Source organism: Herpailurus yagouaroundi, unplaced genomic scaffold (genome assembly GCF_014898765.1).
Source record: "Herpailurus yagouaroundi ecotype Mexico unplaced genomic scaffold, PumYag 203, whole genome shotgun sequence".
NCBI lineage: Eukaryota > Metazoa > Chordata > Mammalia > Carnivora > Felidae > Herpailurus > Herpailurus yagouaroundi.
In genome coordinates, this window is record NW_024412434.1 from 1,782,483 (window position 1) to 1,797,374 (window position 14,892).

General features: G+C 38.2%; 1 protein-coding gene across 5 annotated transcripts in view; it reads right to left on the minus strand.

Moving 5' to 3' along the window:
• CCNY (cyclin Y) overlaps positions 1 to 14,892 on the minus strand; it is a 331,023-nt gene that overhangs the window by 30,648 nt on the left and 285,483 nt on the right. For all 5 annotated transcript variants that reach the window (XM_040451001.1, XM_040450998.1, XM_040451000.1 and 2 more), the window contains 4 exons: positions 13,761 to 13,861; positions 7,608 to 7,643; positions 4,138 to 4,195; positions 3,932 to 4,051 (listed from right to left, as the gene is read on the minus strand). In XM_040451001.1, the coding sequence (XP_040306935.1) occupies positions 3,932 to 4,051; positions 4,138 to 4,195; positions 7,608 to 7,643; positions 13,761 to 13,861 (315 nt within the window). The remainder of the gene's footprint in view (positions 1 to 3,931; positions 4,052 to 4,137; positions 4,196 to 7,607; positions 7,644 to 13,760; positions 13,862 to 14,892) is intronic.

A 14,892-nucleotide genomic window follows, 5' to 3' on the forward strand; every position in this document is an offset into this window, starting at 1 on the left:
CCACAGCAAAAGAATGAATTTGGACCCCTACCTCACAAAAACGAGTTAAAAATGGATCATATACCTAAATGCCTTAAAATTATCATAAGCCTTAAAATTACGTAACTCCTAAAAGAAAATACAGGAGTAAATCATATCACCCTGAGCTCTTCAATGGTGTCTTAGATACAACACCAAAAGCACAAAAGATAAAACAAAAAAATATATATAAATTGGGCTTTATGAAAATGAAAACCTATGTTGTAAATGATACCTTTAAGAAAGTGAAATGACAACAAGAGAATAGGAGAAAATACTTGTGAATCATTACGTGACAAGGGACTTGTAAGCCAGAACATATAAAGAACTCTTAGAATTCAATAATACAAAGACAATCCAATTTAAAAATGGGCAAAGAATCTGAATAGACATTTCTCCAAATGGCTTCCTCTCTCCCTCCCATAACCCATCACTGCCACTCTCTAGATAGAACCATTCTTGTAGACAACACTCAGTCAGGGGCTTGGCTGGGCAATGTCTCCAGAGCTAAAGACTTTGCCACCCTCCCTTCAGAAAGCTTACCTTAATAACGTAAGCAGTGAAACAGCAGAATAGGAGTTAAAGTTATAAAACACCAGGGGTATGGGAAGACTACAGCAAATAGCTACTGAATGCTCCCTGTGTTTCAGGCAAAGTGTGAGGTACATCAATACCACTTTTATTTACTTCAGCAGTAGGTAGTTATTATTGTACATACTCTGACATTTAATAAATATTTATTAGGTACCTGGCTGTGTTCCAGATGCTGGTCATATTGTAGTGAACAAGAAAGACAAAAAGATTTTTTTAAAAATCTTAATCATAAAACTTACAAACAAAATAAGATAAATGAGTAAAACCTAAAGAATGTTAACTGGTGATAAGTGCTATGAAGAAAAAGAAAGCAGGAAATGATGAGAAGGGAATGTGGGGGGGGGGGGCGGGCGAGGAAGCAGGTTATAGAACTACCCTTTGAGCAAAGACCTCAAGAAAGGCAGGGAGGCACCACGTGCACATCCTTCAAAGAGGATTCTAGGCCCAGATGGTGTCACGTGCCCAAGTCCCAAGGCAAGTACTGGTATATGCAGGAAAGACCAAGAGGCCCAGATAGGAAGAGTGGTAGCAGCTGAGCTGAGATGAGAGGTGGCCTAATCTTGCTACAGGTCATGTAAGGGCCTTCTCTTTGTCATCCTCAGAGAAAGATGGGGAAGCACCAGAGATTTTGAGCAAAGGAAAGTACACAGTGAGAAAAACAATGGCTCAGGACAGAGCCCTGGGCCCCTTTCAAAGGAACTGAGCCAATCACTGATGAAGGCCATCAAAATTCATCCCCTCTCCAAAATCTAAACTAAACACCAGAGGTTCAATTAGCCAGTGTTGGGCCTTAAGTGAAAAAGTGACGGAGAGTCAGGGTTAGGCCAGCTACTTCCCGGCCACGTCCATCTGAACAGAAGGCAGCCTGGAATTTAATACTGGTAGACCCAAAGGGTGGAGCAGAGGCAAGAAGAGACAGCCCCAGAGAAAGGAACCTGCTGTTGATCTCATTATAGGGTGAGGACAGGCATGTATGGGACTCCTGAGCCTTCCAATAAATCTCCTGCCTCAGCCTCTTTGTGTGGGCTTCTCATCCTCATAATCAAAATCCTTGGCTTAGGCAGGGAGCTATGGTTTGTTATCCAGGTACCACACAGGGGACTGAAAAGATTGTTCATGGCTCTAACTATAACCCAGCTGCAATAAGTCCTGAGGGAAAGGATGCGCTGTATGGAGGGGCAGTTGGGCACCATAGCTTTCTACCCAACCCCAGCTTTCCACAGCTGTTGTTGAGAATATTACACAGTGCCCTTATGTGAAAACATCAGAGATCATCAAGGTGCAATATCAATTACCTCATCCTCTTTTTAAAAATGTGTCAGTATCAATAACAGAGCTTTTAGAATATTCTGCAAGGCTAAAAAATATATTCAGTGATATTTAGTTATTGTTACTCTTCTAAAACAAAGTTAATGAAGCTATGAAATATCTGCTTTGAGTTATAACTCCATTCTGGGTATTTGAAGGTCCTGGAAGCTCTCTTACCACAGGGAGGCTGCAGTTCTGTTCTTCGTGGGCAGCAGGACGAGAGAACTATTGTCATTCCCCTACCACCCACCTCCTCCTGGGTGGCATGCCAAGACGCCAAGAGAATGCCCAGGAGAAAAGTAGAGATTAATGCATCTCTGTCAACTCTAGACTGAACCTGTTCTAAATGGCTACTTCTAATTCCAAGGGACACAGAGAAGGGAAGAATTATCATACAAGGGTCTTGCCCAGAGCATGCATCTATCTGCCTTCTGCCCACAGGTGTGCAGGCTGACTCTCAGTCACAAGAGAATCAGTCTGCAGTGCTGTGCCCACTATGTGGGACCCCAAAGCTGCTCATCTTTGAACTGTAACTATCAAGACCCCAGTACAAGCTAATCTCCTGCTAAGCCACCAGTTTATCTAACAGGACAAGTGAAGATGTCAGTAGTTACAATTACCAATAAAAATGTACCACTCCTACAGTACTCTAAAGACATGAACTAACCAATTGTCCCCATGACCCTCTGGGGGAGAACACTTTAGATGTTCTCTCAACATCTGGGCTAAACTGGGGAAGCAGCAGGGATTAAGATCTCAGTCCTGTGTCCTCCACAGGACACTAGGCTTCTCTTAACAATCGAGTCAGAGTCAGGTCATAATTTTCGTAGGAAATAAACGTAAAATATGCCCACCACATTCCATCTCAGCAGCTTCAAGATAAATCTTTTTCATGGTATGAAGTTTAGTACTAATCTCATCCATGGTTTCATCTGGTTTTCCTACCCATCTTTTCTCTTCATCGCCATTTCCCTTTGCAACAATTTCAACCCTGTTTCCCTGCAGTTTGTTTTTTAAGAACTTGAAATCCTTTGGAGGAAGAAGGCTAAGCAATAAATATACTTCTCAGATATGACAGAAGAACGTAGAATCATTCTAAATCACCCAGCAATTACTTAATGAATGTCCGTTTTACCCAGTAGGTGGCAAGTTTAGTGAGAGAAAGAGTGAACAAACAAATGGATGAACAAATGAATGAATAAACAAACAGGTTTACTGTTGAATTAGCTGAAGGGCACAAAGCTCTTAGTGTGGCAGAGATACAAAAGGTCCTTGGGTGGCCTGCAAACTTTCTATTAGACAATAATCTCTTCTCAGAAACAACAGGGAATGGCATTCTGATCTTCCTCTGGTATGGCTCATTCACAGGCGTGGCTACCTTCTTATCTGAGTTGCACACAACATAAAGGTCAGTGAGAATGGGTTCCACTGTCAAATCTATTTCTCAAATGAGAGCTGACCTAAATAGCCCCTGAAGTTTTAAGAATCTAAGTAAGAATACAGATATTTATCTCTTATTTGAGTCTTAAAGTGTAGATTACCTCCAAGTTGTCTTTGAATATGTTACAGATGCATTATTATCACAAAAATCACAAAAGAGAAGACAGTAATATATAGCAGGCATTCATATAGGATGTATATGTTCTTCATCTCTAATTCATGTCATTAAAACCTTTGTAGGGAATCAACAACAGGAAACCTGGATGTTAGCAGGAAGTGAGTGGCTTTAGTTCTTCTTATTTCTCTTTAGCCCAAGGTTTTACTTACCTGCATTTAACATTTTGACATTTACTGGCTCTGAAGGTGATTTTACCACTGACTTTAGGTGGGGACTGTGGAACAGACTTCACTCCCTCTATTGGGAGATCCATTCTCTACTCTCCCAGAAGAAAAAAAAAAAGACAATCTTGAAGGCAAAGATGTGGTTTCCCTAGGGCACTTGGTGAGATCCCCTGCTTGCACCCCACCCCAGTGGACTACAGAATGGCTGTGTCATCGTGAAGGCACTCACCAGGGTGACAATGGCACATTCAGCCGTCAGCTGAGCAGCACTGAACAGTGTCCGAACAAACCGGTAAATCTGCTTCTGCTCTGGGTTGTGTTTGTCATAATCTGGTGGCACTTCGGATTTCTGGGGAAGGAAATGTTTTCAGATGACTGGCCACCCAATAAAAACAAAAGAGAAATAATTAAACAACATCAGAAGGTGGAGATTACCGAAAGAGGGTGAAGGTTTTCATCAAAAATATCTAAGAGCATCCTTCCATCTGGGTCCCTGGTAGGGAAAATAAAAGAAAATGGAGTTTACTTTCTGTAAGAATGTCATTCAAAATAAAATAAAAATATATTTTGATTTAATGTGTTTTAAGAAACTGAAGTCAGTGTTAAATGTAGCAGATGCTATTGGTTACCCATGAGCAATAATTTTTCTTATGTACAACATTCATTTTTGTTTGAGCAGTCTATGAAATAAAGTCTATGAAATAAATTAAACCACATTTAATTGAATTAACCTAAGGTAAAAAAAAATCTAGATTTTCATTTTCTGAGTTTTCAAATGAACCAAATCTAAGCAAGTGATAAACTTCTTTAAACATCTTTCTGAGCAAAGGCTGATGGATATGCTTAAACCATTACTATGTTGTAGTTGATAGGAAAGAAGTTCAAGGGCAAAAATGAACATTCAGTGTGTCCTAGAAACTAATTTGAAGTTTTCACAACATGCAACTTAAACACTTTGTTAATTAAGAGTTTCAAAATTTTACATTGAAAAACAAGAGGTGACATGTAGAAAAGCTTAATTCAGTAACCTATAAACCTATAAAAGAATGGCTCATTGTTACCAGGGCCAGTAAATGCCATTTAAAGTGATGGCTTTCCCTGTAGGCACAGTGCTTTGAGTGGGGCTCTGCAGACACCAACCATACTTCACCAGCAACAGCTCTACTTTCATCTGTTTTATGTCACTTGCCTTCGGCCTAAAAACTATTCTTTAAAAAGCAAATTTGGAAACCATTGCTTTTAGTAACATCATATAATTTCCACAGTCTGTGCTTCCAATGATGATTAGGCTTGTGAATATCAGAAGGGTACAGACCTGTCCCTAACATATACCCTTTGTAGCAAACACTATAATTTCTGCTCTACAAATTTACTTTCTGTATAAAAATAAAACAGAAAGAAAGAGCTTGACAGAACAACTCTGTTTTCATTACTATGTTTACACAACAGAAATTATTTTTAAAGCTTTGGGCATTCATATCTGTGCTCATTTTCACTAGCCTACAGGAAGACAGGCAACAAAGATTTAGATAAGCCTAAGTAAAAGAAAGGTTCAACTAGGCAGGACCTGCTAACAGGGTCCGAAAACATAAAGACAGCTCCTTCTGGGTGCACCCAGTTACACTTCTTTTATAACGACCCGGCTAGTAAGAATCAGTTGGTCCCTCATCTCACTAACAGCCTCTGCAAGATCTTCAAGGGGCTGTGTGACAAAGCCTGGCCCTGCATCCCATTTCCTTGGGCAGTTCACTCCTGTTCAATATTTCTGAGGAATGAGAGACCCTAAAAAGCTATTCAGCATTCTAGAGAAATATTCACCAGAAGTAACTTTAAAAATGAAAATATAGGATCAAAAATATAAAATAAGGAATAAGAATTTAAGCTAAAATGACTCTGGGAAAAAAACTGACTCCTCTGAGAAAATGGATTTTCCTCTCACTTTTATTGAAAGCTATGTATCCCAGCTGAGCAGCACCCTCTCAATCAAGCTACTGGATCTATCACCAGTTCCAGAGGTTAGCCCAATATGATTTATCAGGAAAAAGTCTGCATAGTCACGCCACCTCTTTCCAAAGGCCTTCAGGTTACAATCTGTGGGCTTATCATGCCTGTTCACAAACGCTCACTTTTTTTAGTTGGATTTTCTCCACTTCTACTCACTAACTTTTGTTCTATTTTATCACCATTACCCCAGTAGATTATACGATTTAAGGTCTCAGTATATTGCTTAGATTCAATCCCCAATTCCCCAATTTATTAGCTTTGTACTCTTAAGCAAATTATTTCTCTGTGCCTTAGTTTCTTTACTAAGATAAATGGAGATAATATCAGTATCACCTCACGGAACTGTTTTATAAACTAAATGAGATAATACATATAAATAGCAACCAGGGTAGCCAGAGTAAATGCTTAATAAAGATGGTTCTTATTACTTTCAGTTGTGGCTACAAATTAACTTTGAGATGCATAACAGTCTAAGAACTGAGAAATCACTTACAGAGAGATGCTAATGCAAAAGTGGTTTGAGAACACATTCAAGTTTCACTAGTGGTATTATAGTGTTATGTAAGACTTAAATGTTTAAAAGTCTGAACTGTTATCTTAGAAACAGGCAGCAAGACCAAATCTGTACTTTCACTGATAAGTTATTCTGGGCAAGGTTCAAAGTTCCACTATGCTCCATTTTCTAAGTTCTTACATCCAAAATTCTCAAGCACCAGAAAGAACTTGGAGTCACAATTACAATACTGAAAAAGGTCACTGCAGAGAACACCTTTCCAAGTGTTTGCTTCCAGGTATTTGTGTTTTCCCATAACATTGTTCATTCATTAGACGCTCTGTCATGAAAGCTCCACTTCTCTGACTTACCACAACTCTCCAATGTCCCCCTTGTAAAGCAGACTGACGATGATGTGGCTCCCCTCACTGAGAGCCATGCTAACTATGAGGTGGCTATGCTTGTTCCCAGAATTGGTTCACACCAGTTGTACTTGTTATATTCATGTAACATATGACAATGTTAAATATCAATCAATGAAATATTGACTGCAATGAGAGTGGCTTTGTTCTTATGAAAATAAAGAAGGAATGCTTTGGAAACACCCAATAAAAAGTTATCACTAAAAATAAATTTGTTGTAGATTATGTGTGGTCATAACCTGAAAGATTCTACACTCAAATTATTTTAGAAATGTCTTAAGTTTTGTCACTATTGACTTAAAAAAATATGGAAAGGATGAATTACAGGTGTGGCTTATAAAATAAAGTCACTTTGGTACTCTAACCAACGCCCCAAACTCAAAGCAAAAGTTTTGACGCTGCATAAAAATATGGCAACGAATGTACTTTTTACACATTTTATGTTGAGATAAGATGTTTAAAGTAAATTTTTAGAATGATTTTTCTATGATTTCCTGTTTCAACTGACTTTAAATTAACTAAATTGTCTCCAGATTCACTTATATCAGAGAGAAGGATTCTACTACATTAAAATAGTTTATATCTAAATTTACACCATAATTTATTCTACTGATTTAAAACTATAAGCATTTTTTTCTCATGTTGAAGTTGCACATAGTAAATTTTTAAAATAATTTTTATAAAAGAATGTTTAAACAAATTTTACAGGAAATCAAGAGTGAAGAGGAAAGCTGAGCATTATCAAGATGTGTTCTGTTTTGCTGACTTCAAACACAAGCACCCATTTGGTTTCCTCTGATTGAGAAGCAGTTTGGCACTTACCTGGGAAGTTTTGGTAAATTGTACTAACTCTAGAAATTCCAAGAAAACATGACTAGAGAATATAAAGGCTGAAGCAAGTAGACATAATAGGGGAAAAAAGAGAGAAAAAACATAGTAGGAGATAACGTGTAATGTTTTTAGCACAAAATTAATCATCCACATACCTGTTTTTGATGTGGTAATATATTGCGAGAGCTACACTGTAAAATAAAATGCAGGGTTCAATGTTTCATAAGCATATCCAAAATGTTATATATTATCTGTCTAATCATAAAATATTTAAATTTAAGTAAAAGTCAAACAATCCATCTCAAAAGTCCCAATTAAAGCAGAATGCTGATCAAGAAATCTCTTTAAAAAAAAAATCATTCTTCAAAGTAAATCAATCTTGTACTCATTTCCAGCAATTATTAAATATTTTCCAGAAACACCAAAACCTCAAGAGGTATTTAGAAACAAATTCTCTTTCTACTTGAAATTTTTAGCTTTCTTCACTTGTAAAATATAGACACTATGTAAAAACAGGTAGTGCAAATCAAGCACCTTTAGAAATTTCCAACTTATTACCTCCCAGTTTAGAAAATTTTTGGTTTATTTATAACTACCAGAAAAAAGTATCACCCACAGTGGTTTGCTGTTCTTTTCTCTTACATCAGTAACCTTTTGGCAATCCACCTAACTTATTCATTCACTTGCTAAAATAGTAATATAAATCCTATTTGTAACACTACCTTAAAATTTTTATTTAACATTTTAAAAGATCTGAATTTAATGAAGACACTCCATTCTCCCGAATATTTTTTTTCAAATAATGCTTTTCTGATTAAAAAGACATTATATTCATATTGTAAAACTTCTGGGAAATATAGGAAGTGTAAAAAAAAAAAAAAAAGTAAACCCTTTGCCCAAAGAAGACTACTTGAGATATGCAGATATCTATTTCTGTCTCTCAATTATATGTGTAAATAGGTTTACATCCTACTTTTGTCCTCATTAATATTTTTCTTACCATTAAAGTACGCTTTAAAAACAGGACTTTAAATGGCTGATTATATTCCATTTATATAGTTACTGAATAATTTATTAACTATCCCCCTACTATTGAACATTTAAGTTGGTTCTAATATTTCGTAATTATAATTAACACCATACTGATATTTTCAGAGACAAGTATTTGTGCAACCTATGACTATATTATTTCCATAAGAAAACATTCTGTAATGTGAATTACTCAATCTAAAGTCGTTAATAATTGAAGGCTCTCCACATAAACTGACAAGTATTTTTGCAGAAAAAAAAAAATGTACCAGAGTATTTCCCCATCAGTGTCTGTTTTAACCTTACACTTGCTGACACTCACCTTGAATATTCTGAAAAAATGTTCTCCAACGTAAAGTGTACTTGTTTTCAATTTGGGTTTCTCTGATCACCTATGAAGTTGGTGGGGTTATTCATGTTAACTGGCCACTTTTTTTTTTAAATTTCCTTTTTTGTAAGCTGTCAAGATCATTCCACTACTTTTTGTTTTACTTTAAAATTTATTGAGGAGACCAAAATTTATTTTTTAAGCTTCTAAGAATATCACTAACTGACTGCATCAGATTGTGTTCTGGGTACTTGGAGCACAGAAACTGCCATCCAGGCACGACATGGAGGTAGAGGGCTCAGTCCTAAACACAGCTGACTCAGCGTTGGATTCCAAATAGCTCAGTGGCTTACCTATGACTTCCTATGACAATAGACAAGAAATCTCTAGTCTTCCAAATGTCTCTCCAGACCTATTCCTTCAAAATGATTTTTGAAAAACATTATTCAGATAAATGTTAAAAGTCCTCATGAGCAAATGGCAATATATTCTCTTTCTCCTAACATATTCAAGAGCATCTAAGCTGATGAAGGAATTGTAACTTGGGTGAAAGGACTTCAGAATCAAATAATAATAATAATAATAATAATAATAATAATAATAATAGTAATAATACTGTTTTCAAGCATACATTAACAGCATACATTAACACTGATATGAAAAGCAGCAGATGTTATTGACTGTATTTCACAAATGAGAAAAATTCAGGTTCAGATACTGGATACCAGGATTTCTGACTAGTATAATGGTTTTGTGCCCTTTAGTTCTAACACGTTGCCTCTAGGGAAAAGGATGAAATTATCATTTAATTTGTTTAACAGTCATACTGTGTGACTGCTTTCTAATCTAATGTCAGATTTAGATTGATGTTTCATATGATTGGGTTTGGTGCAGTGACTAGTTCAGTCACTTTGATTGCTTGCAAAAGATAATGGTTCTTGCCTCCTCTGTGTGGAGTGTGACATAGGAAAAATATCCCCAGACTAAGTCAGAATAAGCTGAGTGTAAAACCTGGATCCTTCATTTATTACAGTTCATTCATCTCTCAGAGCCTACATTTCCTCATCTATAAAATTAGGACAATTCAACCTACGTCACAGAGATGTTATTATAACCAAATGAAATATACAAAAGGATTATTTCAAATACAAAAATCCAAAACAAAAGACATTATTATCATGGTTACTCCCCTATCAATAATTTCATCTCAAGCATCTCATAATTTGCTTCTGCAAACTGAGTTAAAATCTTCAGGGCCCCAAGGTCACTATCTTCCAAATCTCCTGAGCTGACTGCAAGACTGGACATTATCATGACCTTACGCCTCCATGAAAAATAGAGCCACACTGTAGGACAAATTCCACTTGAGGTTATATCCCCAAAATTAAGAAAACCAAGCTCAGAATTCACATACAGTACAGGTCCATAGGCCAGTTTAGTCAGTCATCTTGGAAAAAGTGATTGCTGGGGGCAAAGGGCAGTCAGTGGAAAACTGCATCAGTCCCACACTTTAGGCTTCAGAGACCTACTCAGTTCTGATACATACTCAGAAAATGGTGAGGTCTCACCAAAGATGGGCTAGACCCAAACCAGAAGTACGTTTGGATCAAAGGGTTTGCTCAACTGCTTTTGCCACATAGCTTGGAATAAAGAAATACTATTTTCTTGACCAAGAAAGCAAAACAGATTTGTGACTGTTGGCCCTGTACTTGTAGGAGCCTAGAGCTAATACAGCAAAGCATGTGACAAGCCTAAAACCTTTGAAGACCAAGAGGTGGTGGGTTCTGCCAGCACTGAGGAGCTCCCACCTGCTCCCCACCCTTTCCTTTAATCACCATACCTATGCCCCCCGTAGGGGATTCTGGCTGGGGGGCGGGAGGGAAGACAGAGGTCAGCTGCAGAGGTGTGTGTGTCGGAGGGGGCGGGGGGGGGGGGTGGGGGGATGGCTAGCAAACTCTAAATTCAATACCACAGCTGTTGGCATTTAGGGGAAAGATGGGAAAATTCAAATTGTCAAAACAGAAATCGTGCCTATGAAAAGAATGAGCACAGAATGCTCCCACTTTTACACTTCAACTTTCCATTCAGAACAGCACTCACCCCTCCATGCACTCCTCAACTAGAATTTGTAAATACATGTGTTCATTTTGGCAGCCCACAACTTGAAGAAGGGGTTTCTCTTAAAACTTAGGTTAGAAATCGATGTTTAGAATTCAAAGGATTTTCTCAAAGAAACAAGGTCATACTTGGTTTTCAAGAAGGAAGTTCAGCCCAAAGATACTCACCGTGTCCATAATGATTCAGCTCAACTGTATTAATGGTTTTGGTATTTTTAATGTCTGGGGGGAAGGGACCAAGAAGAGGCCTTGGATTTAGGTAAAGCAGAAAAAGCAGAAAAGGGAAAATAGGGGTTTCATTTTGATAGGTGCAGGGTAAGTTTAAGGCACAATTTTAGAACAGGAGGGCATTCAGATTTAGCTTCTTTCTACCCTGCTTTTTGACTCTTCTCTCCCTTCCGAGTATCCCTTTCTCCTTACACCTTCAAAGACCCTGGCTGGAGCTCACCCAGGCCTGCTAACACCCTGAAATATTTTTTTACTTTTTACTTCCTTGATTATAACCCAGCCAAGAGTGAGATGGAGGCATTTACAGGGAAGATTCTGATCGTCCTACTTCAGTTAGGGACCACCCTGCTCTGAGGTCCAAAATACAAACTTTGTTGTTTTTTTTTTTAATTTTTTTTTTTAACGTTTATTTATTTTTGAGACAGAGAGAGACAGAGCATGAACAGGGGAGGGTCAGAGACAGAGGGAGACACAGAATCCGAAACAGGCTCCAGGCTCTGAGCTGTCAGCACAGAGCCCGATGCAGGGCTCGAACTCACGGACCGTGAGATCATGACCTGAGCCGAAGTCGGACGCTTAACCGACTGAGCCACCCAGGTGCTCCCAAAATACAAACTTTGAAAAAAAGGGGGGGGCACTTTTTAAAATAAATGAACTACTGACTGAAGAACTTTCACATTTAGCTAGTGCAAAGGAAATGTCATTTGGATCAGGGAAGTCATAGTATTCACACTGAATGTTTTGTTTCAACAGTCCACTATTTAACTGGGCCAGCTTTTCAGCTCTTTTTCCTCCATTTATTAGTCTATAATTTAGAAGTTTCAAGGAACTTTGGTGGGGGGACAGGAGAGGAACTGTCTACTTACATCAGGAGTTCTCAGCCTTGGCTGCCTACTACAATCTCCTAGGGAGGGTATTAAAAATCCAGATACCAGAACTGTATGGCGAGACATTAAACTGCTGATATCAACATGTTTTTCAGCTCCCAGGTGACTCCAGGATGTAACCAGGGGTTGGAACCACTCATTTGCACAGCAGCACATTTGTAACCTGGGTGACACTGACATATCAAAGTGCTACCCAGTTTTCCCACTAGGCTCCTAACTGTCTATGTCACAACCAGTGGCAATTTTAAGTTACCCAAGGGTAAAGTGTTGAGCAACTGAGTCGGATCCATTTGTTAATTCCAAGAGCTCTTGTTGGCCCTAAAAGTAAAGGTGCCCTCTGCTCCACTTGGCCTCCCTTCCTGTCGAAGAGGATCCCAGGATTAAAGAGAAGTTAGCAGCTTCTGTTCTGGGCTCTCTGGAACTTGTGCAGATGCCAAGAGCCACATGGTACACAGATCTTCAGGGCTTTCCACTCCTCTCCACAACCACTAGTGATTTACTCCAGAAAATACTTCCAAGAGATACTGTACTTCCTATGTCCTGGCAGTAAGCCGTGGCACAAGTGGCTTAGTGAAGGCCACACACTGTGGAGCTCTGACATGCATACCTCTTCCCAGCTACAATCATGGACTGTGAGTTTATGCCCACTTGTCATTTATCAGGCCCTTAAAAGCCAAGGTAATAAGGGAAGAAGCTACATTTCTACTTAGATCTTAGAAAACATGCAACCTTTCAGGAGAGAAGGCAGCTTGCCTTGAAGTGGTTCTATCTTCCACCTCTCCCTCCCAGCTGGAATGGATGCTGTCCACAGAAGACTGCTACAGTCAACACTGCCTGACTGAGGCTGTGATTTATTGTCACACATTGATCACACTCAGAGTAGGGTTTCTAAGTCTGAAAATGTAAGCCACTGAAATAATACTTCTTATTTAGGAATTAAAACACATCATACACTAAACTGGACTGTTGTTAAATGTGTAATTTCTGAAGCACATATAGAAATAAAATATCCCAGGTTTTTGGCAGTTGAACTGATGACCACAGACCTCAGCACATCGGGTTTTCTGTGACCTCTGTCAAAGGTCTTGATTATCACAATGCTAATGGAAACATAAAAGAAAAAAGTGTTCCTTTCCTCTTATCTTCCATTTTAAAATTAGGAAACTGAACCCCAAAAGGGAAAGGATTTTATCCAAAGACTCCCCTTCCTCCCTTAAACCCCACTTTAAAACAAGGCTACAAAGAGAAGGGTTTTACTAAACCCTCCCTGTTGGTGAGAGACTCAATATCAGAACTCAGATCTCTCGACTCTGGGCAAATACACTTTCACTATCAGGCCTGCTTTCTACTGTAGCCTCAAGTCTTAAAGGGGACCACAGAAGCCCCGCTTTATTTCAAAGGTAAAATATTAGCAGAGTTACTCCAGGATGGCTTTAATAAAAAGTGGGAAGGTAGGAGGTATACACAGAAATCAAATACATGCTTTCACCTATATTTGAAATAATTTTTAAATTTGCTCTTTTATGTAAATGGTAATGTGCACAAATATTTTGAACACCCCACGTTTTAACTACCCAAGTTACTTTTTAAACAGATTTCCTCAATAGTCAATGGCTTTCTCCAAGCCCAATCTTACCACTCTCAGACCCCACAACCAACCAGTTAGCTATCAGGTTAAGTAGAAAAAGCATTCAGTTAAGCAAAACTGTGTATACCCACCATTTAATTGTATACTTGAGGTTTGGTTGACTGACTGTGCTATCATCTAGGAAAATAGTGGAGCAGGAGCTGTATTTCCTCGCTATTTGTCCTGGAGGATGCTAGAAAACAATGGCAACAAAGAAGGAAAATTAAATGGAGCTCAAAATTCTTCCAAGAAACATCATCACCTTAAACTTGATAGCGGACCACAGAAAAAAAATGTCTTAGCAAGAAACATTAATACTACCAGCAAGAACAGTACAAAAATACTTTCTTCCTACAATGAAACTCCTTGTTCTTCCACATGTAAAAGTCACCAAAAGCACTGTTAGCCGCCTTCAGTGGGAGTACAGTATTCTCTTGCAATCAAGCATCAAAGAGTGTGTTACAGAGTCCATAAAAATCACCTGCCCTGGCTGTGTAAAAAAAGAAACACACTAATCTTTACATCAGTGAAAGCCTCTAATTAAGGCAACATCCCAGTTTTATGCATCAAGATCAAGGCAAGAGACAATTGTACCCATTTTCTCTATTCTTGAGGTACAGCTGATTTGGAGGCCATGGAAAATGCAACCAATGTAAATTTAGATCTTCTGGTTAATCTGCTTGAATACCAGGAAATGAAGTTATAAAGAATAAAGTATTCTTTTTTTAGGGGCAAAAGATATTTTAAAGGGGACAGTTTCTGATACTTTGGAAAATACAACCAATTGATGACCTTCAGGTGGTTCCTATTCAGTCTTATGACTGATTCTTTCACAAATGTATAAAATATGAGCTCTTCGAAGAACTTCAGAACTGAGAACTACTTCTGAAAGGTATTAGTAAAGAAAACAGAATTTAAATCATATACTGATGACATCTAATTGAATACTAGGTAGATTTTTGGCAATATGATTAGTAGACATTACTCCAGATAATTCTTGTTCAAAAGCAAGTAAGGGGAACAAAAAAATCAAATCACCCAAACAAGTTCCCATTTTCCTGGTGCTACGTTGACAGTCCAAGTGGCATTTCCAGCAACCAATACAAATAATCCCTCAGGGATAATAAAATTGTCTGCCTCAACTGCCAAACTGCAACAAAGTCCTCAGTGACCACACTTTACAAGGAAGCCTTAAAGGTAATCAGAAACCAAATGCTCTATTCC